The 24,075-nt window shown below is 37.0% G+C and overlaps 1 protein-coding gene across 5 annotated transcripts in view; it reads left to right on the top strand.

The window, feature by feature from the left end:
* Nucleotides 1–24,075, top strand: part of RBPMS (RNA binding protein, mRNA processing factor) — a 113,079-nt gene that overhangs the window by 24,892 nt on the left and 64,112 nt on the right. For all 5 annotated transcript variants that reach the window (XM_087957365.1, XM_087957368.1, XM_026672908.2 and 2 more), the window contains exon 2: nucleotides 22,212–22,289. In XM_087957365.1, the coding sequence (XP_087813491.1) occupies nucleotides 22,212–22,289 (78 nt within the window). The remainder of the gene's footprint in view (nucleotides 1–22,211; nucleotides 22,290–24,075) is intronic.

A 24,075-nucleotide genomic window follows, 5' to 3' on the forward strand; every position in this document is an offset into this window, starting at 1 on the left:
CCCAGAGTATTTCAAAAATCAGGTGGCACCTAAATCAAATGAATAAAGAAATAATTTATGCCTCTGTGTGTTGACATTGTTTTTGTAGCTTTGAAGTTCTACTTCCTGTGCAGGTAGAATGGGCTCATGCCCTAAGTTTTGAGACAACATGCTTGTGTTAAAAAAAAATCTGAGTGCACAAGATACTGAAAGATTCTCAGTTTTGCCCTTGCAAGCTAGTAATTTTTCTGTTTTTGTCTGGGACTGATTGAGATAGCTTTGTAGCACAGGCAGACAATTTTGTGAAGGGATCACATGTAATGGAAACCAAAGGCTGTAATTTATACGTAGTGTTATAGATCATCCAATGATTCTGTTTCTTGGGTTTGGAATGGGGAGTTGGGGACTTTTTTTTTCTTTTTGGAGAAAAAGTTAAATTATCTACTCTACAATTATTGTGAATTTCATGCCCCAAAGTGTCGGGGAGCCATGCCATCAGTTTTCAACCATTGATCAGAGAAGACTTCAGAAAAAAGATTGTAGAGGAAGATTGTCCATCATAGTTTTATATGGATAAAATTTAATCTTTCGTTTTTAAGAGATAAACATGCAAAGTAATCTCTTTGGGGCCAGATTTATTAAAGAACAAACCATTAACTATGTAAAGACACAAGGATGATTTAGTGCCATCAGTTTCTACTGATTTTCAAGCAGAAGGTTTTAAAGATCCTTGTAGTGCTCATTGAGTACATAATAATACTTCTGTAATTTAAACACTTCTATCTATTACTTGCTTATTTGTACTCTCATACTACATGCATTCAGAGATCAAACTTTTATAGAAGGATTTAGAGTGCCAACTAGTTAGCATATATGTCTCAGTATTTGCAGTTATAAAGGGTGATCTAAGCAATCCCAAAATTGGGATTGACGATTCAGTCTTTGTGCTTATCATTATAACTGGCTCACAAATAATGAAGATGCTCCAGGCTTAATTAAAACAGTTCTGTCTTTTTCAGGGTTAGGAAAAGCTTGGATTGTTCGGTTCAGATACAGTCTATATCAGGGGTGGGCAAACTTTTTGGCTCGGGGGCCTCATTGACTTTTAAAATTTGACAGACGGGCCGGGTCAGCACAAGATACGATACATATAAAAACTGCAAAATCTCCACAAAATCAAGTCACTGCGCCTAATGCGCTACCTGGTGTCAAAATGCCTGTCATTACAAGTCAAAATCAAATGAATGCAATCATTCAATCATTCACATCAAACCTTAATTCTGTACCAATCTTCGGGCGGGCGGATTAAAAAGACCAACGGGCCGGATGTGGCCCGCGGGCCGTAGTTTGCCCACCCCTGGTCTATATACACACAAACACTCCGAATTGCACTTTCTCAATGGTATCTGTATTACTGCACAGATTCACCTTTATCACATAATATATATGTTGGTTTGGTATCACTTCATAAATACCTTACAGCAGGATGCAAGAATGCTGTGTTATATGCAGAGGTGGGATTCAAATTTTTTTACTACCGGTTCGGTGGGTGTGGCTTGGTGGGCATGGCGTGACTTGGTAGGCGTGGCTGGGGAAGGATACTGTAAAATCTCCATTCCCACCCCACTCCAAGCGAAGGATACTATAAAATCCCCATTCCCTCCCCACCCCACTAACCTGCTTTCCAGCTCTGCTCTCCTGTGCAGGGCAACAAAAGAAGACCCAGCCAATCAGCTGGGACTTGGGAGGCAGAGAATAGATGGGGGCGGGGCAGAGGTGGTATTTGCCGGTTCTCCAAACTACTCAAAATTTCCGCTACTGGTTCTCGAGAACTGGTCAAAACCTGCTGAATACCACCTCTGGTTATATGACACTATCTTCCCAAAAATAGCAGCCTTTTTTTTTGCCTTCCTACTCAAAAACAGGTTATTTTGTTCCAGCAAATATGACATTAATCAGTAGCTCAGCTATGGAGACAAGCTAATGCTATCTTCCAGTTGCACCAAGCTTGAGAGAGTAATATATGAATGTTTAATATTTTTCTGTCAAATCCTCAAATGTGAAGAAGGAAAACAGAAATGTATCCTTTGCAACTGGCAAATGTTATCTTATCCCACATCCAAGGTTTTAGTTGTTAATGGATTGCTGAGGGTTGAGGACAGAGTTTGGCTATCTATGAATAGAATAGAATAGAATAGAATAGAATAGAATAGAATAGAATAGAATAGAATAGAATAGAATAGAATAGAATTACCGTAGCTGTTCAGCAGAGTGATAGCACGAGTGATGGCATGACTGGGAAAAAACTGTCCTTAGGTCTTATTGTTTTGGCATGCAAAGCCCTACAGCAGCATCACAAGGGGAGGAATTGAAACAGTTTATGTTCAGGATGTGAGAGGTTTGTAGATATTTTCTCAGCTCTTCTTTCTACCCGCTCAATATATAGGTCTTCTATGGAAGGCAGGCTGGTTGCAATTGTTCCTTCTGCAGTCCTAACTATCCATTGGAGTTTGTACCTGTCCTGTTTGGTTGTAGTAGAAAACCAAACAGTTCTAGAAGTACAAAATACAAACTCAATACAGGTAATCCTTGACTTAAAACAGTTCCTTTAGTGACCATTCAAAGTTACAACGGCATTGAAAAAAGTGGCTTATGACCTATTTTCACACACCGTTGTAGCGTCCCTGAGGTCATGTGATCAAAATTCAGACTCTTGGCAACCGGTTCATATTTATGACGGTTGCAGTATCCTGAGGTCATGTGATCGCCTCTTGTGACCTTCTGACAAGCAAAGTCAACGGGGAAGCCAGATTCACTTAACAACTGTGCCACTAAGTTAACAACTGCAGTGATTCACTTAAGAGCTGGGGCAAGAAAGATCATAAAATGGGGCAAAATCCACTTAACAAATGTTTCACTTAACAACATAAATTTTGGGCTCAATTGTGGCCATAAGTCGAGGACTACCTGTAATTCCTCTGTAAAACTGCATCAGCAGCTCCTGGGGCTGTCTGAATTTCCTGGGTTGATGAAGGAAGAACATTGTTTGTTGTGGCTTTTTAATGATACTTCTAATGTTAGGTGTCCATTTCAAGTCCTGGGAGATTATAGAACCCCAAAACTTGAAGCATTCTATTGCTGCTGCTTAAGTTAAATTAAACTAGTGCTTTAAGTTTTAAAAAAAATTCCAGATAGCTGGATCCTATCCTATTTACTGATAGTTTGGATTAAGGCCTTATTAGGAAAACTGCTGTCATCAGAGTTCCTGTTATCTATGAGCTATGAGAGGCCTAAAAAGACTTCTCGGCAGCATATGTTGGATTGAGAAAATAAATATTTTAAATTGAATCTCCAAAATTTAAAACCTTGAAATTGACTAGCACAGGGTTTAACATTATCTTACTGTTTTAATTGTGCTCAAGAACCTAGAAAAGCTTTAAATACCCTGTCACTTGCTTTGTTAATGTTTCATAATGTACTGTTTAATGAAAGCTTTTGTCTTTATGACTACAGAATTGTTGAAATAGTCATACTTTCTTATATTACGTTTATTATGGAGATATATGCAGTAACGTGTTAATTACTACCTCTCTTCCTGGATATCCAGATTATTTTGATATTTCTTATATATTATCAAATAAACAGGCTGTGATTACTAGTAGAGTAGCTAGATCCTCTATGCTACTTAATAAGAATTGCCAAGTGGTTTACTTTTCCTGTTTTTCCTATATTTATTAATTTTTTTAAAATCTGTTTTTAGTATTTCATAGAGTAGGAATTCTAAGGGATAACAACAGAGTTGGAAGCAACCTTGGAGATCATCTAGTCTAACCCCCTGCTCAGACAATTGGTTATCCAATCTCTTCTTAAAAGCTTCCAGTGTTGGAGCATTCATAACTTCTGGAGGCAAGTTGTTCCACTGATTAATTATTCTGTTAGGAAATTTCTCCTTAGTTCTAGGTTGCTTCTCTCCTCGGTTAATTTCCATCCATTGCTTCTTGTCCTGCCTTCAGGTGCTTTGAAGAATAGGTTGACCCCCTCTTCTTTGTGGCAGCCCCTTAGACATTGGAACACTGCCACCATGTCACTCCTAGTCCTTCTTTTCATTAAACTAGACATACCCAATTCCTGCAACCATTCTTCATATATTTTAGCCTTCAGTCCTCTAATCATCTTTGTCCAATGTTTGATCAATGTTTAGGCATCAGGCTTTGTGACCAGAGTGATGACTTGGTAGGCTCATGTTTGATGATGTAACAGATGATGTTAAAAAATAAAAATCCTTGGCTAAAGCTTTTGGTTTATGATAAATAGACTTGTGAAATTCCAGTAAGTGTAAACAATTTTAGATAAACTAACCAAGAGAAGGGGGAAAGCTTTCCATTAATGGAATTAATATTTATGTGATGCATTCCAAGAGACAGACTGTACCTCCTTTTTAAAAACAATAACAGAAGAACTATTTCATTTGCTTTCTATGTTATGCCTGTTTCTCTTTTGTGAGAAAAAAATCATTTTTCTGGAGAAACAAGCTTGAGGAATAAAATTTGAGGAATACAAGTTGCTTAGAATCTGTTTTGTTTCCCAAAATTTTAAAATGAATTTTGTTTTATGTGATGAAAAATTGTAGGTCATACTTCTGAGTGAACTTATAAATTTAACTTTAAACCATATATTTTGTATACTAAAGTCAATAAAATCCACATATAAGTACAATGTACAGTAATAATAAATTGTATTTGTTTCATTCTGAGGAATTTTATGTTTCTTCATGTAGCTTTAACAATTCTGAGAATTTTAAACTTATTTGTCATGTGCATCGCTGTATTTAATAGCTGCTTCTTTGTGATGGGAGCCATCCAAAAGTTTTTAGCTTGCAAAAATGCGACAAGATTATAGAACGGCAAACCTAAGTTTCTGAAAATGCAGAGTGACAAGGGAGTTTTGTTAGAGGGTCAGTCAGGTGTCACATGCTATGCTTTCTAATTGACAGAGCTTTTTGTATCGTAATATGCTGAGAAAAAAATTGTTACAAAGGGGATATGTGGCACGCAAGCACTAGAACATCCTTGAGAGCCATTAAACTGCAGCTATATTAAATTATTAATTAACAAATTCAAAAACATCTCTGAACTTTGACTAGAGACCATACTGTTTCATGATCCAAATGTACTGTGGTTATGGGCTGATATAAAACATAATGCTCATTGCTTGATGACAGTATATATAAAATAATACATGTATGTATTAACAAAAATTGTCCTTTTGGTGGCAGTGACCCCCCAAAATATATTGTCCCTTATTTCCAATCTTTCTTGGCACTTTTTTTGGATCTTGTCAGTTTTTAAATCTCTTTAATGGAATTGTGAATTTGTTTTGAATTGATTATTAATGATAGCGATTAAGTGAATTAATTAAACCTGAGTAGGATTTGGAAAATAATTTAGGGTTACTGCTTAGTTCATTGTTGGGTTGCATTTGAATATTTGTCCTGTCAAATGTTTGAAATTTTAATTTTGATACAAAAGTGTTTAGGAATTGTTTGGGTTTTGAACATTAATAAACATTACAATTTTAAGACTATATATTGATGCAAAGCCTCAAGCACTCTTTTTTTCAGTTACTGTAAACTGACTGTAATTGAAAATAAATTGTTTATTTGGGATCATCAGTTTCCGGTGTAAATTGAAGACTTTTATCAAATCCATTTTTAACTTTTCAAGTTGACATATGTTCAAACTAATCCATCCTTTTGTGTATGAATATATGCTGTTTATTCATGTAGGGACAAGACACAGAAATATTAGGACAAAAGAAACTGACTTGAAAATTCCTACTTTTTAAAGTAGTTTTCATAGTTTGTTGGATAGTAGCAGAAACATTACCACTTAATTATTCTAGATTGATGATGTTGCAACATAATCCCTTGGTTGCATGTAATTCCTAAACCACTTGGGTTGTATTGTGACAATTCAGCATCAAATCACAATTTATCAACAGGTTTGTTTATTTCGGGCTTGGGAAACAGAAAATATTCCTTTAAACTTAACCAGACTGCTCCCCAAAGAATTAACAATGTTTCTTCATGGCACTTCCAGAACATTACTAACATTCCGCTGCACACTGCAGAGGCATAGTACAATTACTACTGTTAAGCGTAGCAACATAATTCATGTTCTTCCTCATCATATAGCCTATATGGTTTTTCATTACAATCAATGAAGAAAAAGTGCTTTACACACAGTCCTCTTGATTTCCATCATGACTTGAATTCTGGACACGGGGGTTTTCAAAGTCATGTGCCCCCTAGTAGAATAAAGCAGCAGTTGTAAGGAAACATAATCCTGACTGTGAATATATGTAATTATAAACCCTCATTCCATTCCAGTTCAGTTCTATCATTAATAATCATTAAAATCTTTAACACTTATTTTCAATTAAATATCATACTTCCTTAAAAACACATATAATCTCCATAATTAATTTTCCCCTATTTCTCTTCACAAATGTTTTATAAATCATTAAATATACCTTTTGTTACATTTATTTATTGACAAGCATTCCACTGAATTACAATTGCTATTTTATCAGACATTTTAATCATACGTTTCATATTTTCTAAAATTATTTCTGCTTCTAATATAATATAACCATACTATCTTATGTACCTTTGCAGAATCCCTTTTTCCATTAAGTTTTCACCCATTATCTCTAAATAGGCCCTGTTTCTCTATATTTTGCTTCTGTCCTTTATAACTTCTTTTCCTTTCTTTCTTCCCTCTCATCTTCTCCCTCCCCTTTTTACCCCCTTGTCTCTCTAGTTCTAATTCTCTCTTCTGCATTTCCCTCTTCTGTTGCTTTCTGATTTTATACTTATTTTTCACTCTATTTTTTTTGGAGTTATTTTTCCCAATCTTAAACTTTCCATTCTCTTTCTCCCCTTTCCTTTTTTCCCCCCATCTAAGATTACTTGTTCATTAAAGGTGGCTTCTTCTTTGTCGCAATCTTCTTGTTCTGCAGGCATTTCTTGTTGTTTCTCATAATTCCAAATCTCCATTTCTAAAAACTGAAATACGAAGCCAAAAGAACCTCTCCCTTCTTGTGCATCTTCTTTGTACTTTTTAAGTTCCATTTTCAGTTCTTCTAAAAGTGGAGCCATTTTAAACAGTTTTAAACAACCACCCGATTGATTTTAGTCATTCAAAACAATAACCAAGAATCCAGAAATCATCAAGTAATCCAGATAGTCCCGAGTTATATCTTCTTATTTCTTTTTCGACTTTCTCTTCCTGGGGTTTTTGTTGTGATATTTCAGTTAGAATGTATCTTTTGGAAGTCTTGTTGAGATTTTGCTGTAAGTTCTTTTTTAATTCCAGGCAGATTCCTCCCTTCCAGATCCTGCCCTTTTATTCTTTTTCTCTCCTTTCCTGTTTTCAAAAGCTTTTAATTATCCAGAAATCTTTATTATCCCTTTGACTTTTTATTTTCAGCATTAAATGCCTATTGATGTCAAAGTGGATTTTTTTTCCAATTTCTTGCTTAAGTCTCTTAGCTGTCAGTATAGGAAAAGGAGAAAACCAAATCTTTTCCCTTTTTTCTCTCCTTCGCAGCTTCAAAATCTTCTTAGGGAACAATGTTATTGTTTTTTAACAGTTTCAATTCCAGGGTACCTTATTTGTTGCTTTTGCTGTTTGACCCGGTCAACCAAAACTTTCTCTTCTTATCTTCCTCCTGCACATTCTTTTCCGGTTGAGTTCTTCTTTGTGGTGGCCATTTCTGACCACCGCTGCAACCGCCTTTGGGAAAGGGAGTAATGGCCAGCTGGGGAGGAGAGATGAGGCTCTCCTCAACCCGGCTGGCAGTCTCCCCCCTCTTCACCACCTCTACGGGGTGGTTTAACCCCAAAACCAGCCGGCTTGGGGCGCTCCAGTGGCGCGCATGGATCGAAGCCTCACAGAGACGAGGTTTCGGTCTGTCGCTGAAGAAGCTCAAACCGGAAGTCCACAACAATACAAATCTTGTTATATTACTGATGAGACTTGTTATGATTTGTTACTAAGCAAGAATATTTGTAGCTTTTGCAATATAAGCATCTGTCCAGTATGTGCCAAGACAATACCTAAAGCAGAATAGAATTAAAACAAATGCATTGGATTCATTCGTTAACTTTAAAAACTAAGCACTTACAGCATAATATGGAAGAGTTCTCTGACTCACAAGATGACCTGCCAAATTTTGAACCTTAATTGATACCTAGAAGTAAAAGTATATCTTGCTTCTATGAATTGTTGTACTCTTTGTAAAGAAAAGTTGTCTTCGGTTAGGAAAGGCCTGTATAGTTTGTGACCTGCTAAGATGACCAGCCATCTTTTATCCTCTGTCAGATAAATTTTACTTCCCTAATAGCTTCTGTTTAGCTTTTGCAAAATAAATGCCAAAAGAGAGAATGACCCTTTAACCTCTACTCACCTTGGGTGAGGCTGGAAAGACATATTTAGATCTTTGGGTATTTGATTGATAAGGGAATGCTTTTTAAAACCATTGGAATAGACTTTGAAATTTCAGTCTCTTTATTTCTATAATAATCAATATACCTCTAGTAATGTTTAAAAAGGTAAGGAGGAATGTAGAAAAGTAGAAATTGACCTCTGAGGTCGGGGCTGCGGTTCGTGTGTTTACTTCTTGAGTTATTAGTATCTCGGAGCTGGAAAAGGAGAAAGATTTTAAAGATACTCTTCAGGTTCTTTTATTATTTCATTATCATTGTTGTATATTCCTCTTGTAATAATACAAAACAATTTTCCTTAATCTGCTTGGAGGTAAAGAGACATTCTAAGTTATCTTCAGGGTCCATATATTGAAATCGCAAAGTCCTATTAAATCTATAGTTGTGACCGAGAAAACTTTTCAGGTTATAAATGAAGAACTATAGGAACAAACTAGAATGTATTGCTTCCTGTTGAAACATTATAAGCATAGAGCGACTTTAGATTTTTGGAACAAACTTCTTAAAGCCAAAGTATTATTTTTTTCTTAGGGTTTGTGCTGCTGTTTTGGGGCAACCATTCTAAACCTTGGGAAAAGTCTTGACTGCTTTAAGGTGTTGGAGACTAAAGCTACGTTCACATCCTTCCAAAGCAGCTTTCTGCATTCTGATTTTACAGGGTTGGTCAGTTTGTTTGTGAAGAAATAACTTTTCTTTCAATAAATAAGGCAAGTAAAAACATGGTTAGGGAAATTTAAAAGCATTATGTTCTTTCCTTCTGGCTTATGCCCTGGCTCACCCTTGACTTGATTATAACAGCAGTAATATTTTATCGTTTAAGAATTGGCTGACCTGTGATTGAACTTTAAAGAAAACAAAAGTAATTTCTTATTGAGCCTGTTTCTGGTCACTCCTTAAAGAATTAATGTACCTGTTTTCTTCCCAAATACAAACACATCATTGTGCACTTGAATTTTAGAATTAAGACTAGGCTTTTAGGGAGATATATACTTTATTGAGACATGGTAACTTTATTCTGCTATAGAAAAAAGAATTTTACAAGTCTGCCTGTGTTCCCTTTCCCTCCCTCTTACAGCCCAGGGACTGAGGAGGGGAGGGGAGACAGTCCCAGTCTCTTTCTAATACCTTCTGTTCCCTCTGGGCTTAACACCTGTTTCTTCTGCACCTGTTGTCCTAATGGTTTCTGGATGCTATCTCCAAGGACACCTGCATGATTCCTTATACTTTCCTAGCTTACTATAAACAAGCAGGAAATCGGTGGATACAGTTTATGGTTTACTGTATCATCTGAATTTGGGATTATGATTTATTGTGCCAAAACAATCTAGGATTCTTGAAATAGCTTTGAATCTGGACTTCTTACTGCCTTATGTCTCCTGGGTTTGTTTGGCAGAATTAAACTTATCATTTAGCTCAGACATTATGGTAACAAGTCTTTCTGGTTAATTTACTTTCTTACATGAGTGGCAAAAGTAAATAATAGGTATTCCTCAACTTGCAATTGGGGCCAGAATTTCTGTTGCTAAGCAGAGTTAAGTGAGCCGTGCCCGATTTTATGACCATTTTTGTCATAGTTCTTAAGCGAATCGCTGCAGTTGTTAAGTGAATCATGTGGTCATTAAGTGAATCTGGCTTCCCCCATTGATTTTGCTGGTCAGAGCTTGGCTGGGAAGGCTGCAAATGGCAATCACATGGCTTTGGGATGCACAGGCCAGTTGCCAAGTACCCAAATTTTGATCATGTGATCGTGAGGATGCTGCAACAGTTGTAATATGCAAGGACTGATTGATCATAAGTCACTTTTTTCAACAATGTTACTTTGAACAATCGCTAAACACTAATTTAAGGACTACATGTATACAGGGTCTAACATATATTACATTCATAAGAGGTTTGGTAAGCCAAGTTTATCACCACAAGTGAATTTATGTCTCTCCATGTGGAAAAATTGTACATACTAAGAAGTGGATAAGAACCACACTGTCTGATTAGCAGAACTGTTCTCATCATATTGTTAGCAAGGAAGTGTATATTTGGGTTAACGTCCCATCAAAATACACTTTCTGCATTTGGGAAACTAATAATATTGGGTAAAATGCTAGGGTTAGGCTGAGAACCTTGTTGGAAATATATTAGAGGATAGACTAATATGGCTATTGGATATCATAATTAAAATGGATGCATTTGTGGCAGAAGGGTTAATCCTTTCCTTCAGTGCCATTAATGTGATTAAAATCACTTTTATTTAAAGCTGAGAACAAAGCTTTCTTCTTATCCTAGCGAGGAGTTATTTTTTGAAGTGAATGTATATTTAATGTCAAAGTGTTTAGTATTACAAGTGGCTTGGCTCTAGCTACCCCTTTGGAATCTATTTTTAATATAAAAGGAATGTCCAGTTATGTTCCTCCCAAGTAATTGTGGTATAATGAAGAACTATTTCTGTACAGAAGTTATAATGATAGGACAAGCTTTGTATCACAGGAACCACTTGTTATCTAAAATCAACAGTGAATCTAATACACCTTCAGTAAAAAGTTGCATTATTTTGGAAATCAGTTTGAAACAAGCGCTGCTTCCAATTCCTTGAACTTCATCAGTTTAAGGTGGAATTACTTCCTTCCACAGTCATAGAATGGTTATAGAATAGAATCCTATAGAAATAGAAAAAGCATATGACACCGAGACTGATGTCATCTAATAACTTTGGTTTTAAGTTTGAGAAGTTGGATGAGAGGTGATCCCTGATTTTCTTTTGTACTTGCTTAACCTCTGAATTGTCCTCTGGCCATCTCAAAAGTCAGAATAAAAGAACCATTTTCAGGCAAGGCTTTGGTTGGATGAAGGATTTAGGCCCTTCTTCCTCAATTATCTTTTATTTTCTTTAAAACCATATAATTTCAAACTTTTCTTAATAATAATAATTCTAATTAATAATAATTCTTGGATATGTATATTCAAACATGGGGATGTGACTCATTCAAACATGTCAAAATTACTGAGCTGATTCATCTCAAAAGGATTGTGCATATTGCTTTAATATCATTCATAGAATCATCAAAACTATGAGTTGAAGGGACTTAAGAGGTCATAGTCTAATCTTTGTTCACTGCAGGAATCCAGTAAGCCATCCCCAACAAGTCATCCAGCTCAGTCTGAAAAGCTATAACGAAGGGAAGGTCATCAGTGCTCTAGGCAGAGTCTCTTTAACAACTGTGACCATTACAAAATTCTTCCTGATGGGTCACTCCTGGGTGAGAATCAGAGAAATAGCTACAGCTTTTCCTTCAAATTGGCCTTAGATTGTAATTTGGGACTGGCTTTATTTTTATGCCACTAATTTGTCCCAGTGACAGGAGGAACTAGAACTAAAGATTTTGCAAATGTATTGGGTGGATTTGTGGTTAGGAAATTTTGCATGTGAAATTTTGCTGGTGAACTACTGAGGCAGGCCCTTTTGCAGTATTTGTAGAGTAAAGGGAGGGGGGCTGGAGGACTTGAATATGTTTGTGAACTATGGGGCTTTTGAAGCCTGAGGAGGGATGACAGGGATTAGGGGATTGGACTGATGGAGAATGGGGATAAGTAGGAATATTGCATTGGGCAGAATGCAATAGAGGTTGGGCTGTTCTCAGAGAACACAGTGGCAATATTTTGCATCAATCCCACCTTTCAATCCCCTGGGCTTATTCTAGATGCAAGGACATTGGATCCTCATAAACCTTGGTTTCTGACTGTCGTTGCTTAAGCCTTCCTCATCCACGAGAGAGCTGTCGGGGCATTTATTCCCCTCTCAGAGTTAAGCTCAATGAGATTTTAAGTGTCATATCAGAGATGGCCTTATGTTTTTTGGGTAATGGTGGTGGAGTGGCTATTGTTATATGGGAGAGTTTTCAGAGATGCTACTTCATAGATAAGTGTATATAAGATCTTATTTGTTACATTGGGCTGCAGAGAAAAGTTGGAATTGAGGCTGTATGAAATAAATAAGATTCGTTTTATGCATCAATTGTACCCTTTCCTGGATCAGGAAGCATTCCACCTTGTGTGGAGTACTCCATTACTCTATACGTGGGGATACTCTTAATATAGCCTCCGCTAAAGCTGATTCAAAATGTAGAAATATGCCCATTTGACACCTCTACTTCTCAAGCTGAAGAATTGCCATTTGGTTTCTGGGTATAGTACAGTTCAGAGTATTGATAGAAACTGATAAAGCTCTTCAGAGCTCAGGGTCTTGTTATTTGCACACCACCTTTCACCACTTAGGTTTACTTGCCATGCAGCATGCTCCAGGTCAATTCGTGGACAAATGTTACCTTATGGGATCCTGTGTGTCTTCTCCTGTTCTCTAGAGCAACATTTCCCCTGTTGTCCATGTCGCCTTGACCCTGCTGTCTTTAGGAAGGCATTAAAAGACCTGGCTCTCCAGCAGATCCTAGGCCAGAGTGATCTGTGAATTTGCTAATATACTGTGGGTTTTACATTTCCTTTTCCTGGCAGTTGTTTATCAATTTGTTTTTCTGGTAATGGCTATAGAGTGCTTTTAGCTTTTTTGAGATGCCACCTCAAGTCACATGACAATATAGTGACCAACAATAATAAATAACTATCAGCCAAAGAAATAATTTCATTCATAAGAAGGAAAAAAGAGTTTGTATTACTAGGCTAAATCAAATTAAGAGGAATACATATAACTGAAAGCAGTAAAAGTGAAAGCAAAGAGATGAAAATCCTTCCTTCCCACTTAGAAAGATTAAGGGTTTTTCTGATACGAAGATTATGGGTGAGTTCAAAACTAGTTCAGATCTTAGTCTTCTTGTTTTCTTTGAAGTCACAAATGGTTGTCTGTCCTGTGGGCAGTAACATACAGAATGTTTTTATTTCTATTGACTATTAGGGAGCCTTATAAATTGTTCTTAACAAAAAAGCATCTTTAAACATTTTCCTCCTTGCTTATAGTACTGGACAAAATTGTGTTCCTCGTGCGAAGTCTTTCTCCTATTTCATTCAGATAGATTGTCTGGCTGTCAGTAGGGAGTGAATAGTGCAAGGTTTTCTGCAAATATTATGGGCAAACTGTAGGTCATCAAGGAAACTTCTTGCAGAAATAACTTTCAAGTATATAGAGTATCAGTGTAATTGGAAAACACTTATCTAAATAATGCAGATAAACAAAACCCCAGGAATCACTTCTCATTCTGTTGGATATTTTATGTGAGGAAGGAGTGCAGCAAGTTAGATTGATTTGGCCCCATGCCTATGACTCTTGGAAATTCAGCATCTCAGATTAGTGCTAATATATGGATGCCCTGGCATCGGTTTCTTTCTCCATTTATGGGGATTTTGACATCTTGCTCTTATGTTCTGGTCCCTGGCCAAATATATTATAAGATATTATACAGTTATTATTTCTCTTTGTCCCAGGAATTTTGTTGCTGGAGGTTTGTTTCCATTGTCCCCTGCTGAACTTTACTGATATTTTTTTCCACCAGCTTTTCTTGGCAGTATGTGGGATAATTCTATTTATGCTAGTGAAAGTAGGTTTACCAACTTTTTATTATCATCATGGAATATAGGTATGACTTAAAAAATAAAAAGCATCCAACTAAAATACATGGATAAACACAAGGAAAACAATATTTACTTTATTGTTCAAAGTAAATGAATGATGGTAGAGACTTGCTGAATACATATACTGTATGTTTAACTCACTATTCCCAGTTTGTTTTAAATTCTTTAGCTTATTCTTCACTACTTATGAAGCGGTGGCAGAAAACACTCATTATGTCATCCTTTCTGCCTGGACATCTATGGACAAGTTGGTCCAGATTGTTCTCTTGCCACGCATCTGGAGATTGGGGATGAAAAAGTTGTGCATTTTCGCCATAAAGTCACTATGAAGCCATCACGATGCTGCTTGTTTTTGCTTTAGCTTTCTTCAAGTAACTTTTGTAAAATATAATGGCTTGCCTGAGCTTAGGAGCTGCAAAGCACAGAGAAGCAAACATTTCTACCCATTGAAGATGGATAGAAGTTCCACCATTGCAAAAAGAAGAGAAAAAAATATCAGCTTTACTTCACTTTCAAAGTGGTGCAAAGCCAGGAAAGTGGAAAGCCAGATCATCCTTCATAGTAAGCCAATGTCATCTGATCAGATAGACCGGGTGGTGCTTTTGAAAAGGCATAAAGTCCTTATGTGGAAGTGCTGGTACACAGGCAAGCGATGGGATAGGTTGGTTGTCCATCTCACAGTTCTCACAGAATTTGTGGTAATTAGTTCAGAATAATTCAGGAAAGAGCTCCCAATACTATCAAGCACAGTGGGCACTGGATGTTCATATGATATTTATATAGAGCCCGTCTGACCTTCTGCAGTTTTCAGTGTGGCTTGGCAAACATTTTTTACTAAGGAAATAAATCTGCATTGTTATTTGGGTTGCTTTTTTCTACAGCCCATACTATTCTACTTCACTGTGCTCAGCATTTTAGGATTACTTTTGCTTGCTGTGGATGCTTTGTTTCTGAGTGCAAGACATTGATATTTTAGTATGCGGATCACTCCTTCCTCCTTAATACTACTCTTTACTGAGATGCTGTATAATTGTAAATAGAGATACCCTAAGTTTCTTTAGGAGTTTTCAAGATGGCAAGATACATAGATCTGGTTGATTTTGCTAAGTCCTTGAGTCCTTCTCCTGGGATGGCCTTACTTGCTCCCACCCACCCACCCATCCCCATTAGCTATTTCTGTTTCAAGAAACCAAGAAGCATTAAAAATAGTTGGTCTTCATGTGCAAGAAGAGTGAAGGAGATTTATGGGGAAGAGTTTTCCTTAGTTGCCTAAGTAGATACAGAATCCTTTTGCAATAAATAATAGAATGATATGGAATGATATGAACGTATCAAAATCCAGATCTCTTTGAAGTTAACAACATTCAGCATGGTTTTTATTAGGTCTGAACGAAAAATATTTTCTCTAATTAATTTATTGCCTACAGTACTTTCAAGATTATAATAGAAAAAATCTTTGAAGTAAGATTCCTCAATTGTTCCAAAGAGCAAACAGCAGGAAGGTTTTTAAAAATCTCCATCTGACACTGCCTGACTTAAATCAGATAATCTTTATTGCTATAGTCCCTGACCAGCATTTTGTACAATTCATATAAAAAATTATAAGGTTTCTAATTAAAATAAGTTACAAAATACAAGGTTCAAATTAAAAATAAAAGTAAAGGAAATAGCTTGTTATAATGTTATAAATAGAGTAGGAATATAAAAACTATGAATAAAAAATAAACAAAACAAAAAACTTTCATGGTGCAATTATAAAACCAAACCAAATACCCCAAAATGTGCTTAGTAAATGCTAAGGAGTGGAGTAAATGTTTCACTCCTAGGAAGATATTTATGTACTTGCATATATGAAACTTAACAGGAATCAGTGACTAGTGAGTTCTAAATTGAATAATGGTAGGATCCTAAGGGCTAAAGGAGTAATTTTCTGCATATAATAATGTGGCTGAATTTTTCTTTCTTTTTATTCTTCTAGAGATATTAGGATTTTGGTCCAAGAATAAAAAGTAAATACACTGCTCAAAAGAATAAAGGGAACACTTAAACAACACAATGTAACTCCAAGTCAATCACACTTCTGTGAAATCAAACTGTCCACTTAGGTAGCAACACTGATTGACAATCAATTTCACATGCTGTTGTGCAACTGGAATAGACAACGGGTGGAAAGCAGAGGCAGTTAGCAAGACATCCCCAATAAAGGAGTGGTTCTGCAGGTGGTGACCACAGACCACTTCTCAGTTCCTATGCTTTCTGGCTGATGGTTTGGTCACTTTTGAACGCTGGCGGTGCTTTCACTCTAGTGGTAGCATGAGACGGAGTCTACAACCCACACAAGTGGCTCAGGTAGTGCAGCTCATCCAGGAGGGCACATTAATGCGAGCTGTGGCAAGAAGGTTTGCTGTGTCTGTCAGCGTAGTGTCCAGAGCATGGAGGCGCTACCAGGAGACAGGCCAGTACATCAGGAGACGTGGAGGAGGCCGTAGGAGGGCAACAACCCAGCATCAGGACCACTACCTCCGCCTTTGTGCAAGGAGGGACAGGAGGAGCACTGCCAGAGCCCTGCAAAATGACCTCCAGTGGGCCACAAATGTGCATGTGGCTGCTCAAACAGTCAGAAACAGACTCCATGAGGGTGGTATGAGGGCCCGACATCCACAGGTGGGGATTGTGCTTACAGCCCAACACCGTGCAGGACATTAGCCAGAGAACACCAAGATTGGCAAATTCGCCACTGGCGCCCTGTGCTCTTCACAGATGAAAGCAGGTTCACACTGAGCACATGTGACAGACGTGACAGGGTCTGGAGACGCCGTGGAGAACGTTCTGCTGCCTGCAACATCCTCCAGCATGACTCGTTTGGCAGTGGGTCAGTAATGGTGTGGGGTGGCATTTCTTTAGGGGGCCGCACAGCCCTCCATGTGCTCGCCAGAGGTAGCCTGACTGCCATTAGGTACCGAGATGAGATCCTCAGACCTCTTGTGAGACCATATGCTGATGCGGTTGGCCCTGTGTTCCTCCTAATGAAAGCCAATGCTAGACCTCATGTGGCTGGAGTGTGTCAGCAGTTCCTGCAAGATGAAGGCATTGATGCTATGGACTGGCCCACCCGTTCCCCAGACCTGAATCCAATTGAGCACATCTGGGACATCATGTCTCTCTCCATCCACCAATGCCACGTTGCACCACAGACTGTCCAGGAGTTGGGGGATGCTTTAGTCCAGGTGTGGGAGGAGATCCCTCAGGAGACCATCCACCACCTCATCAGGAGCATGCCCAGGCGTTGTAGGGAGGTCATACAGGCACGTGGAGGCCACACACACTACTGAGCCTCATTTTGATTTGTTTTAGGGACATTACATCAAAGTTGGATCAGCCTGTAGTGGGTTTTTTTCCACTTAAATTTTGAGTGTAACTCCAAATCCAGACCTCCATGGGTTGCTAAATTTGATTTCCATTGATAATTTTTGTGTGATTTTGTTGTCAGCACATTCAACTATGTAATGAACAAAGTATTTAATAAGAATATTTCATTCATTCAGATCTAGGATGTCTTATTTTTGTGTTCCCTTTATTTATTTGAGCAGTGTATTTTGTTTCAATGGGCCTTTCTTTAATCTGTGGACTGTGTGAGCAATCATCTCATGATTATTATTGTGAATGTTTGTAATATGTTTTAAGATTTTCAGTTTTTGTTTTTCTGTACCTGACCCAGAATCTCTTTGACAAGAAATATGCAAATGTTGCAGAATAAATAATTACCGGTAAATAACAAATGTTGATTATAATACCTCTTCTACAAAAACTATTTTCACAGGTTTCCTTAAACTATATTATATCAAAGTGCTTCCCATTTTAATATGGGTTTTAACTTCCTCATTAAAGATTAGTTGAAATGACAAGCTGATTGATGGGACAAGTGAAAGACCTGGAAACAATCTTTTGTTTATAGAGTGATCTTCAAAGTTCAAGCAAGGGTTATAATTCCTTCTTTCAGCACCATCATAATTTCAAATGGTCACCAAACGAATGGTCATAAGTCAGATACAGATAGTCTTCAACTTACAACCACATTTCAGACCAAAATTTCCATTACTTAAGCAAGGAGATTGTTAAATGAGTCACACCCAATTTTTTGAAGTGTTTTTTCCTACAATCAGTGCAGTTGTTAAATGAATCTAGGTTTCCCCATTGACTTTACTTCTCAGAAGCTGGCTGGGAAGATAGCAAATGGTGATCACATGACCCCAGGATGCTGCAACCATCATAAATACACGCCAGTTGCCAAGCTCCCAGATTTTAATCACATAACTCTATAATGTGGCAACAGTCTTAATTGTGAGTATTGATCATACATCACTTTTTTCAGCACTGTTATGACTTCAAATGGCCACTAAATAAATGGTTGTAAGTCGAGAACTGCCTTTACTTGTACAAAACTCTTGTGGAATTCCAGATTTGGATGTAGTTTGTGCTTAAAATACTTCATTAATACCAGAAAGAAGTACAAAAGAACAAAAATGCCTTTTAAGGTGAAGAAAGTCATTCAGTTTTACAAAGTCGTTTTGAAAGGCTTTGAAATTATTTCCATATACCAGGACCTTTGGGCTTCAACTTCATTATTGTGTACAATACCACGAAGCTGTTGGATTTAGCTGCTGGCGTATTTCTCTCTGATTGTACCATAGTTTGGAACAAGGCACTTTTCTTTCAGAGATAGTGAGGGCAAGTCAACTCCTGTGTAGACACTTCAGGTTGTAGATGTAGGTTTCTGATTCATGTGCCTTGATTATTTAACCCAGGTAAATATGGGTTGGAGATTATCTGGCAGCAACAAATCAGCTTTACTTTCCTAATGGAAATAAGCAAAATCAACAAGAACATAGGTAACAACAGAGAAATTCACTTATGCATAACAAAGGAGTAATAAACAGGTAATAAAATAGGCAGGTCTTATAGATAATAGATTTTATAGGTGTGGTTAGCTAGATCAGCTCAATGGGTTTTATAGGTTTATGTATATAATTGTTATGTTACTGCATCTTAAATTAATCTTATTCATATTTGTATAGAGGTAGGGATGCAGTGGCTCAGTGGCTAAGACGCTGATCTTGTCGATCAGAAAGGTCAGCAGTTTGGCTGTTTGAATCCCTAGCACTGCATAACGGAGTGAGCTCCTGTTACTTGTCCCAGCTTCTGCCAACCTACTGGTTCGAAAGCATGTGAAAATGCAAGTAGAAAAATAGGGACCACTTTGATGGGAAGGTAGCAACGTTTTGTGCACCTTCGGAGTTTAGTCATGTTGGCTGCATGACCACAGAGACGTCTTCAAACAGCACAGGCTCTTTGGCTTTTTATTGGAGTTGAGCACTGCCCCCTAGAGCCGGAAACGACTAGCACGTTTGTGCGAGGGAAACCTTTACATTTATACAGGTAGTCCTTCATTTACAATAATTCATTTAGTGACCGTTTGAAGTTACAGCAGCACTAAAGAAATGACTTATAACCACTTTATACACTTAGGACTGTTGCATCATGGTCACGTGGTCAAAATTTGAGTGCTTGGCAACTGGCATGCATTTATGATAATTGCACTGTCTTGCGGTCACCATTTATAACCTTCCCAGTTGGCTTCCAACAAGCATAGTCAGGGAAGGAAGCCAAATTTGCTTAATGACTGCATGATTACTTAACAACTGCAGTGATTCACTTAACAACTGTGGCAAAAGAATCCATAAAATGGGGCAAAACTGACTTAACACTGCCTTGCTTAGCAACAGAAACGCTGAGATGAATTTAGTCATAAGTTGAGGAATGCCTGTATGTATGTGGATATTTATATCCACATACATACACAAACACACTTCACTATATTTAGTGATCCTTCAGTAGAGAGAGGCAGACCAAAGGCAGACCCAAAAAAGAATATTTCTGTAATTTTTATCTTTTTTGTAGACTCTGTACACCTAGCTGGCTTCCAATGAAAACAGAATGCTAGATTAAAAGACTTCTTTATTTGATCCAAGACTAAATCTCTTTGAACATTCATTAAATATAAGAAAGCTTGTGTATGATACTGAAAACTATGGAAGTTTTTGATCATATAAAGGGGGCTTAATTGCTGGTTGCATTTCTTTTTAGTAATTCTTCATTGACTTTTTTAGCCTTGTAGACGTCAAATCAGAGTAATGGAGTTTAAATTTGCCCTTTGCCCTTTATCGTTATTTACTGAAAAGAGAATTTGGGTAATTTCTTTGGACCAAGATTATCTCACATTAAATGACTCAAGCACTTTGTTGCCTAATTTAAGTGCTTTACTTATTAGTTGTTTGAAATAAGTTAAAAGTAAATATCCTGTTTAACTTACTTAGAAAATAAAGAAGATGAAAGCATTCAACTGGAAACAATGTCTTAAGCTGTAGTGGGGTTTTTCTGTTTAAATAAGCCTGTCTTTTCTACTGTTTACATATTTTAGTTACTCCATACTTGAAGAAGTTTGCTAATTGTAAGATTGGAGACAGGAACTTTTTTTTTGTTCTTGGTCAAACAACTTTGTAAAATTAGAAGGGGAGACATATGAAAAACTGCCAAATTTGTCTTGGCAGAGATAACCCAGTTGGATGTACATGCTATCAGGACTAATCACTTTAAAAAAAAAACTTTGTTTTTCTCTGTGGAAAGAGCAACACAATCCTTTTAACCAGTAAATTGTCAGTAATACCTTTCTCAGTCTTCAGCAAGTTAACTTAAAGTTGTCAGTAGGAACACTTTTATCTAGATTTGCATTTAAATGTCTATCTAGAATGTTTTTATGCCTCTGTGTTTGCACAAATCCTGATCAGCTATTCTAGATTTCTTTTATGCTGGGTATCTGATTGATAGATATCCAGGCTGATGGGAATGCAGAGTTTTATTTTATTTTTTTGTCATAAATTGTTTTCTGAATTTTTTTGTATTGATTGTAGACCTGGGTCTTTCTCTAATCAGGGCCCTGTTAACAAAAAGTTGCTGTTGGCTTTTCTTTTTCTTGTTGTTGTTTTGCAGGGGGAGATATGAGGACATGGAAGAATGAGGTGGAAGGCTAAGCAAAGCAAATATATTTCATGTAGAGCAATTGGCTGAAAGGAAGAATGTTTTGGCCTGACTGAAATAACTTCTCTCATGATACTGAAACTAGCATATAACTATTTTTTTTTAAGCAGCACCAATTAGGTCAATGTTCTAAATGAACCACCTTCCTAATGCTGGAAGACATCTGGCATGCTGCAGAAATAATGCTTGATAGGGTATACAGCAAATATATAGCAAATTTTATCTTGCACAGTTCGATAGGAACAGAGTTGGAGAGAGGCCTTTTAGGAGTTTGGAATGTACTTAAGGGAGATAGTAGCCCAGATTGTGAAGATCAGTTAATAACTGTAGAAATCATAAGTCAGGAAATGAACTGGAAGCCTGACAATTTCCCTTCTTAAAGCAGCTGCAGATCTTTTGTGTAAGGTAGAGTAAAATCATTGCAAAATGCGACAGAATAATATTGAAAAATGTTATAAATAAACAATAACTAGGAACATCTCTATTTATTTTTGAAATATAGAGACTTATTATAAAGGCAGTAATACTCAATAATAGCACCAGACAAATTCACATATTCATGCTAGTTAAAATCATTTCTAAAAATTCTAGAAAAAGAATGTAAGAATGAGAATGAATACATATGGGAACATATAGTCAATATGCCTATCATAAATCCAACAAATCTGCTTAATTGTCCTGTGAATAAGCCAAGATAGCTTAAAATACATAACATGTCCCCAATTGATGGGGAGTCTGTTCAAATTTTTCAGCCTGCTTACTTATGTGAAATGCTATGGAAACACAAGAGTATGTAACAGAATCATAATAATTGGAGATAGCAGTGACTGCAAACCTGTTGGTTGGATTTTGTCTATGGAGTAAGGAACTTAAATATATGAAAGTCATTTTCATAAAAGATATTGAGATGTGTGCATTCATTTATAGTAAGAAAGTATAATTGCAGAAAGACAAGCTTTAATAAACTGGAAGAATTTACACCTTACTGTTAATTAGATGGACTAAATTTGCTGAAAGTTGCTTTTATTTTCTTGATGTGAATCTTTTTTTTTTTTAATAGGTACGGACACTCTTTGTCAGTGGTCTTCCTCTGGATATCAAGCCCCGAGAGCTCTATCTCTTGTTCAGACCATTCAAGGTACTTTCTTTGACTATCAATCTTGGAAGACAAAACTGAGACTAAGAGCCTTGGTGTGCTTATTTATAGAAACATTGTGATTTGTGTTGTTATTATAAATGGCATATTTCCACAGTAATGTCTGACAGGTTCTCCTGGAAGAGAATACAATATTTCTAGTGTCTGGATTTTTAAAAGTTTGGAATACAGTTAATTGTAATATCTTATTTCAACTGAAAACATGGCTAGGAGGACTTTCAAAGAGACTGAAAGTTGGCCAAACACTCCCCCCAAAAATGACTATAAACATTAACAGTGGTGTGATGAAGTTACACATACATGAGCCTCTGATGATGATAAAGATTAGGTAGAGTTCATGACATCTGTAAATGACATGCCACATATTGTAGATGCTACCATATATTCTTCCAAGGCATATTTTACTGTTTTTTTTTTAAATTTTCTAATACCAGCAATGGAAATGTACAAATCTAACATATATTTTTTATTTGTTCTGGGTTGATAAACCTCATTTTCATTTATAGAAAGCATAACATTAGGCTATATATGTATGAAATCCATCTTTCTTGGTAATGAAATATTTTAATCCACTTCATTACATTTTCCCACCCATTCCCTTTGAGCTGGGTGACATAGGAAAAATTCTTTTTTGTGTCATTTCTGTTTGACATCTTGAGTATATGCATATTATTTTGACTGTGCAAAGCGTTTGAAAGAAGTGTTTCACCAAATGTGTTAGAAAGAACAAAGCACACCTCTGTTTGAAATGTTAAAACAGCCAGGTCATTTGCAACACTTTTAGCTTGCAGAAGACTTGACTTCTTTAACACTTCACAGAGAAGTGCTTTGCTTGTGCTCACCTACATTGCCAAACATCTCTTTTGAATGCTTTGCAAATCCCTAATACATATCCCATTAGCAGTTTCTTAGTATTTGAGGTATCTTCCACATGATATTTTCTGAATCATTTAAACACACCTTTTATAATTTTGCCTCAGGAAAGATGGAGACTAACAATCTTTATTTCTGGGAAGCCCCCAAATGTTTCTCTCTGTAAGGATGATTCAGAAGTGGCATTGCTTGCCAACTTTTTTAAAAAAACATGGGTGCTCTTGTCCCAAAGGTATTTTTTCAACAGGCAACTGGACTTTCTGTTTTTTCTTTGAAGACATTTCGCTTCTCATCCAAGAAGCTTCTTCAAGTAACACTGGTGCCCTTGTTACCTCAGCTATTAATTCTAGTAACCATTCTCAGCATAGGCCTAGACATTGGGATACTAAATTCTAGTTCTATCTTGGGCACGAAAGCTGATTGGGTAACTTTCAGCCAGTCATTCTCAGTGCAACACACCTCACAGGGTTATTGTGGGGAAAATAGGAGGAGGAAGAACTATTAGGTATGTTTGCTGACTTGAGTTATTTATAAAATAATAAAGGTGAGATAAATCTAATAATAAATATTGGTATTTTAGCAGACACACTTTTTATTAAGGCTTGCAAGAATCAGACTTGCAAGAGGCTGTTAATGTAACCTTACAATAAAGTAGAACCATCAGGTGTCTACTTCACAAGCTGACATCAGTTTTGCAAATCTGACAGTACCTTTCTCCAGCACGACGATTGGAGAATCCATGGATGGGTTGACCACATGCCTTTCTGCCTGGAGACTGAGTCCAACTGTTTTTGCCACACCCTTCATCAACTGTCACTCTCCCCAGTTCATGACTCAGTCTTGCACTAGAACAGGGGTCTCAAACACAATTTACCTGGGGGCCGCTGGAGGCAGA

The sequence above is a fragment of the Notechis scutatus genome, chromosome 2 (assembly GCF_049901735.1).
Source record: "Notechis scutatus isolate UNSWTSFEM ecotype Mainland chromosome 2, rNotScu1.2, whole genome shotgun sequence".
NCBI classification, from domain to species: domain Eukaryota; kingdom Metazoa; phylum Chordata; class Lepidosauria; order Squamata; family Elapidae; genus Notechis; species Notechis scutatus.